This window comes from Pristis pectinata, chromosome 1 (genome assembly GCF_009764475.1).
Source record: "Pristis pectinata isolate sPriPec2 chromosome 1, sPriPec2.1.pri, whole genome shotgun sequence".
NCBI lineage: Eukaryota > Metazoa > Chordata > Chondrichthyes > Rhinopristiformes > Pristidae > Pristis > Pristis pectinata.
This window is the reverse complement of record NC_067405.1, coordinates 81,773,006-81,779,127: the sequence shown is the minus strand read 5'-3', so window position 1 is coordinate 81,779,127 and position 6,122 is coordinate 81,773,006. Positions and strand designations below refer to the sequence as shown.

General features: G+C 43.3%; 1 protein-coding gene across 3 annotated transcripts in view; it reads right to left on the bottom strand.

Annotated features, from left to right (window-relative positions):
• LOC127578905 (synaptosomal-associated protein 23-like) overlaps positions 1 to 6,122 on the bottom strand; it is a 33,289-nt gene that overhangs the window by 1,233 nt on the left and 25,934 nt on the right. For all 3 annotated transcript variants that reach the window (XM_052031461.1, XM_052031475.1, XM_052031469.1), the window contains exons 6-7: positions 4,617 to 4,772; positions 4,212 to 4,356 (exon numbers count right to left, since the gene is read on the bottom strand). In XM_052031461.1, coding sequence (XP_051887421.1) covers positions 4,212 to 4,356; positions 4,617 to 4,772 — 301 coding nt within the window. The remainder of the gene's footprint in view (positions 1 to 4,211; positions 4,357 to 4,616; positions 4,773 to 6,122) is intronic.

Genomic DNA, 6,122 nt, shown 5'->3' with positions numbered 1-6,122 from the left:
CTGTTAAAAACAAGAGAGTCAGCACAAGCTCACTGTACACATTGACACACTCAAGTTTGAAATCCAATCTGACAGCACCCAACTTAACCAAGGTAAAATTGGATGGGAACAGTACTTTTTTTAAACTTTGTTTGCAAGTTTACAACCAGTTCTAAGTTTACAATTACATCTAAGTTGATAATGCATAGAACGATAGAATGGTTATAGCAGGAAGCCATTCAGCCCATCATCCCATCATATGCATGCCAGCTCAGAGGCACATCAGTTCCACCCCTGTAATCTCAAATGTTTCCTCACCATATCTCCAATTCCCTCTTGAAGGCCAAGATGGAACCTCCTCATCTGCAGGCAGTATGCTCCAGATTTCAACCACACACTGCAGAGAAATTTTTCCTCATGTCTCTCAGTTCTTCCCCTTTATTTTGTACCAGTGACCTCTAGTCTGACCCCAACAGTTCTACTCATTAAGTCTCCTCTTTAAAGCAAACAGTCCCACCTCTCCAATCTTTCCTTGTAACTCTAGTACATCACATCTGTCCTTTAATGTGGCTACTAGAATTAAACCATACTCCAGTTGATCCTGGCCAATGCTTTATATAGCCCAAGTACAAATTGCCTGCACTGTTTTTAATGAAGCACCTTATTAACCTCTTCTTGCCCTGCTACAATCAATGACTTATACACCCATTACTCCCAGATCCCTCTTCTCCTGCATTCCTTCTACAATAGTGTCCTTTGTTCCATTCCACCTCGTATTTCCTTCCCAAATGCAACACTTCACACATCTCCATTCACTTTTTAAACACTTAGCATCAAAAGGTTTTGGGGGAGTAAGTTCTAGATCCTCACAGGTGTATGAGTGAAGAGAGTCCATCATACTTGCAAGAAGGTCAGCTATTAATCTTAAACTATTTTAAATTTACAACCTTATAAAACAATGTTCAGGCCACACCCATAGTGTGTGCAGTTTTGGTTGCCCCATTACAGGAAGGATGTGCTTGCACTGGAGGGGATGGAGGAGATTCACCAGGATGTTGCCTGGATTGGAGCGTTTTTGTTAAAAGGAGAAGCTAGAGAAGCTGAGCCCTGGAGTGGAGAAAATAGAGGGTGACTTGATGGAAGCATACACAATTACGAGAGGGATAGGTAGGGAAGACAACAAATCTTTTTCCTATGGTGGAGGTGTCAAAGACAAGAGGGGATAGGATTAAGGTGAGAGGTTTAGAGAGGATCTGGGGGATCCAGACCTTCCTAGGGGGTGGTTGGAATCTGGAATGCACTGCCTGAGGTGGTGCTGGAGGTAGAGTGTCTAGACAAGTACTTGAATTGCCAAGGCTTAGAAGGCTGTGGACCTAATGTGGGTAAATGGAATCATTGTAGATGGGCACAATGGGCTACATGGATGTGATGGGCCAAAGGCCTGTTTCTGTGATGTACAACTCTAAGACCAATTCTTTTTATTATTAAGGAATAAGTGTGATTTATAGACTGTGACACAGATCAACCTATCTCAATTTTGTGGTAGATTCATTGTCTAAATGGTTTACTCCAATTCCAGTGGTTAAATCCTCTGATCATCTCAATGAGATTACCCCTGATTCGAGGGAATTAAGGGACTCTGAAGCTGGTGAGGTGTACTGAATTTGAGTCAGAGTTATACAGCATGGAAGCAGGCCCTTTGGTCCAACTCATCCATGCCAACCAAGGTGCCTTCCTGAGCTAGTCCCATTTGCCTACATTTGGCCCATATCCCTTTAAACCCTTCCTATCCATGTACCTGTCCAAATGTCTTTTAAATGTTGTTAGTGTACCCACCCCTACAGCTTCCTCTGGCAACTTATTCCATATAGGCACCACCCTGTGTGAAAAAGTTGCCCCTCACGTCCCCTTTAAATCTTCTCTCACCTTGAGGATAATAGACTTCAATGAAATATAGTGGAATAGGCAGATAGGTATCATGAATTTTAATGCTGAGAAATTCATCTGATACCTATGTTTTGGTGGGAAGAATAAGAGCAGGCAATGTAAACAAGGACACACAATTTTAAGAGAGATCTGGGGGTGTAGGTGCATTGTTGAAAGTGTCAGTGCGGGTTGAAAAAGTGGTCAATAAAAGCATCCAGGGGATCCAGGGCTTTATCGAGGCACGTGCGCGAGAGCAGGGAAATCATGAACCTTTATAAAACAATAGTTTGGCCATGACTGCAGCATTAAATGCAGCATTAGTTCCAGGCACCACAGTTTAGGAAACGTGAAGGGTTTGGAGAGTAGATGTACCACAATAATTCAAAGGGGTGATGGATATAGTTAGATTGGAGAAGTTGGGATATTTAGTAAGATATTTGACAAAGTCCCTCACAGTAGGCTGATCCAGAAGATTAAGATGCACAGGATCCATGGTGAGTTGGTAGATAGGATTCAAAAACCGGCTTGTCCACAGAAGGCAGAGGGTAGTTATTCTGGCTGGAGGTCCGTGACCAGTGGTGTTCCACAGGGATCAGTGCTGTGACCTCTGTTGTTTGTGATGTACATAAATGACTTGGATGAAAATGTGGATTGGCTGACAAGCAATCTTGCGGATGACACAAAAATTGGTGAAGGTTGTCGAAGGATACAGTGGGATAAAGATAAATTGCAGATATGGGCAGAGAAATGTCAGATGGAGTTTAATCCGGACATGTGAGGTCTTGCACTTTGATGTCAAATAAGGGGAAAGTTTACAGGAAAGTGGCAAGACCTTTAACAGCATTGATTTACAGAGGGATCTTGGGGTCTGAGTTCCTAGCTCCCTGAAAGTGGCAATACAAGTAGATAGGGTGGTAAAGGAGGTATATGGCATGCTTGCCTTCTTCAGTTGGGGCACTAAGTATAATAGGAAGTCATGTTGCAGTTGCATAAAACTTTGGTTAGGCTGCACTTGGAATATTCTGTGCAGTTCTGGTTGCCCCATTACGGGAAGGATGTGGAGGCTTTGGAGGGTGCAGAAGTTCATCAGGATGTTGCCTGGGTTTGCTGTACTATGTTCTCCTGGGAACAGTGGGGGTGATTGCAAAGATCCAAATGACGTAGTTAAAATTTTGGACAGAGTAATTGAAGAGAAACTGTTCCCCTTGACAGAGGGATCGAGAACTAAGCGCCAAAGAATGAAAGCTCAATGACAAAAGAACCAAAAGTGATGACGAGTATTTCAGGCACTTCCAAGGGGAGTGGAGGCAAATTTAATTGTAGTGTTTGAAAGGAAGCTTGATAAATATCTGACAGGAAAGGATTTGAGGGAATAGAGAGGGGGATTCGCTGGATTGCACTTACAGCCAGTATGGACTCAAAAGGCTGAGTGGCCTCTTGTGCTGTAACCATTCTGTGATTCTATGCAACCCTCTTAGATCTATTGCTGTCTGCTGAACCAAAACTGCATCTCCAGCTAGACCAATATATTCTTCCTGAGATGCCACACCTTTTACAGAACACAAGTTCTGAACAGGACTTTTCACAACTTTGGAGTAACTTTCACTCTCTGTAGCAATATGAATACTCTTACTCCAATTCCCATTGAAAGGGGAAGCAGAGCCAAATTTAAAGAAGCTCTGCATAATTTTAAATCAAGTCCATTTTAAATCACATTTGAGTTGAAATCAAGTCTGGGAATTGTTTGCTCGATTAATAAAACCTCTTTTTGCCAAGATAGTGTTTCTCTGGTGAACAAGAATACTTGCTTGTGTTCATGGAAACAAGACAAAGTGACATATAAAAACAGTCTATGTTCATGCCCAGAACAGGCTGGTCTCTTGGTCTACATAAAGTGCCGCAATTCTAGAGCCATAAGAGACTGCAGATGCTGGAATCTGGAGCAACAAACAACTGGAGGAACTCAGAGGGTTGAGCAGTATCCGAGGATGGAAATGGACAGTCGATGTTTCAGGTAGAAACCGCGAATCTTCAGGTGAAGGGTCTCGACCCAAAATGTTGACAGTCCATTTCCCTCCACAGATGCTGTCTGACTCACTGAGTTTCTCCAGCAGTTTGTTTTTCCCCGTAATTCTACTGCACCATCTAACCAAATGCCCCAGTCAGCAGAAATACTTTGTTCGCTATCTAACATTGAGCTTGCTCTCAGGATGATACTCAGGATTTTGGGGAGCTTGGGTTTGATCTGACAGTGTGACCTACATTATTGAAGCCACTGCACTGTAAGGGGAGAAACACAAAGATACCTTCTCGGCAATGTTGTCGATCTTCTTGTTCTGAGATTCTATCTCGTTGCCCATGTCAATGGCCATATTTTTCAAGTTTCCAATGATACTGCCCACTTGTTGCAGGTTGTCTTCCATCTCGTCTTCTCGTGAATCGTTGGTTATCCTGAGGAAAACAGAGTTCTTGCATCATTCCTCTTGGTGAAGGAGACTCGGCAGTGAATGCCAATTCCCATCATTTACAAATGGAGAGTTAAGGTGAAGGGACACAACGTCGAGTTCTCTGCTGCAGTGAGAGATGAAGAGGGCTTACTTCCTTCACCCTATTGAGTGAATGTTTGTTGTGTGCACTGGAGGGATCAGGGAATGTGCTGCTGGGGCCTTTGCCATGGTTTTGGACTCTGATGGAGCTCCTGACCAACCTACCTGTTGATGTAGGCTTCTCCTCCACCACTCTGCTTGGCCATCTCATGGCTGTTCTGTGACTTGCTTGGCTGATTGGAGACCACTTTGCCTGTGTTTCCATCAGAATCGCTGGCCCAGGCTTTCTTGTACCTGTCCCCCATCTCGAAATTTCTCACCCTGAGAGAGAGCAAGCAACAACACATTGTGATCGGAGTGTTTCCATCCAGTCAGCTGGGCAGGGAGAACATCCCTGACCACATTGAAAGAGTGACTGTACTCAAAAACTACTGCGGAGTGAGTTGGGATGTCCCAAGGCAAGAATGTTTGTGGAAAGGGAAGTCTGATTTCACGTGTTGAGCACAAGTAGTGTCTCCCTGCTTACCCCTCACAGAACAACGACAATGTGAATGGATCATGCAGCAGTTAGAGCACCAACCACTCCTGCTGTTCTCCCCCACTGCTCTACATTACAACCAGCAGAAAAGTTTCCAAAGCTCTCCATTACTTATTTCCTTCCCCAGGGGCCACAGACTGCTGGGGTTCACAAGCTTGTTACACATGCCTCATGGGGTGTTTGACAGAGAGCGATCACACCTAAAGAACTGAAGCATCTCCCCAATTCAATTCCCCAGCGATAAATAAAAATTTTCCCAACTACTTGCCGTTCACACATACCTATCTCTTGCAAATCATACACTAGGATACCAGATCTCTCTCATCTCCCAAACATTTAGATAACATAGTTTTTATCTTTCCTGCCAAAATCATGTTTCCCCACACTAGAATCATCTGCCAAATCCTTAAATGAATCAATATCATCAATATCCCTTTGTCGTTTCATTTTGACCTCTCCACAACTTACTTTCCTACCTTTGTGTCATCAACAAATTTAGCAACCACACCTTCACTGTCTTCATCCAAGTCATTCAAACACATCGTCAAAAGCTGAGGTCCCAGCACCAATCCCAGTAGTACACTACTATGTCACCTCACATGCTGAGCTTTTACTTTCCATAAAATCTTTGATGTGGCGCCTTATCAAATGTCTCTGGAAATCTGGGAATATCCACCAGTTTCCATTTATCTACAATATTACTTTAAACAACTTCAACAAACTGGTCAAATATGACATCCCTTTAACAAAACCATGTTGACCCTGCTGGATTACCTTGAACTTATCTACATGCCATTAGAATGTCTTTTGTAACAGCTTTGGACATTTCCCTATGACAAGTGCTAAGCTAAATGGCCTGCAGTTTCCTGCTTTGTTTCCCTCCCTTTTTGAATAAAGGAGTTTCCGATTTAGCAGGACCTCCCCCCAACTCTAGGGAATTTTGTAAAATTTAAAACAAGGATGTTGTCTGGATTGGAGGACTTTAGTTGTGGGGAGAGATTGGATAGGCTGGGCATGTTTTCCCTGGAGTGGAGGCGGCTGAGGGGTGACCTGATACAAGTATTATATGATTATGAGAGGCATGGAGTAGAAAACAAGAGAGCATTGGTTTAAGGTGAGAGGAAGGCAACATT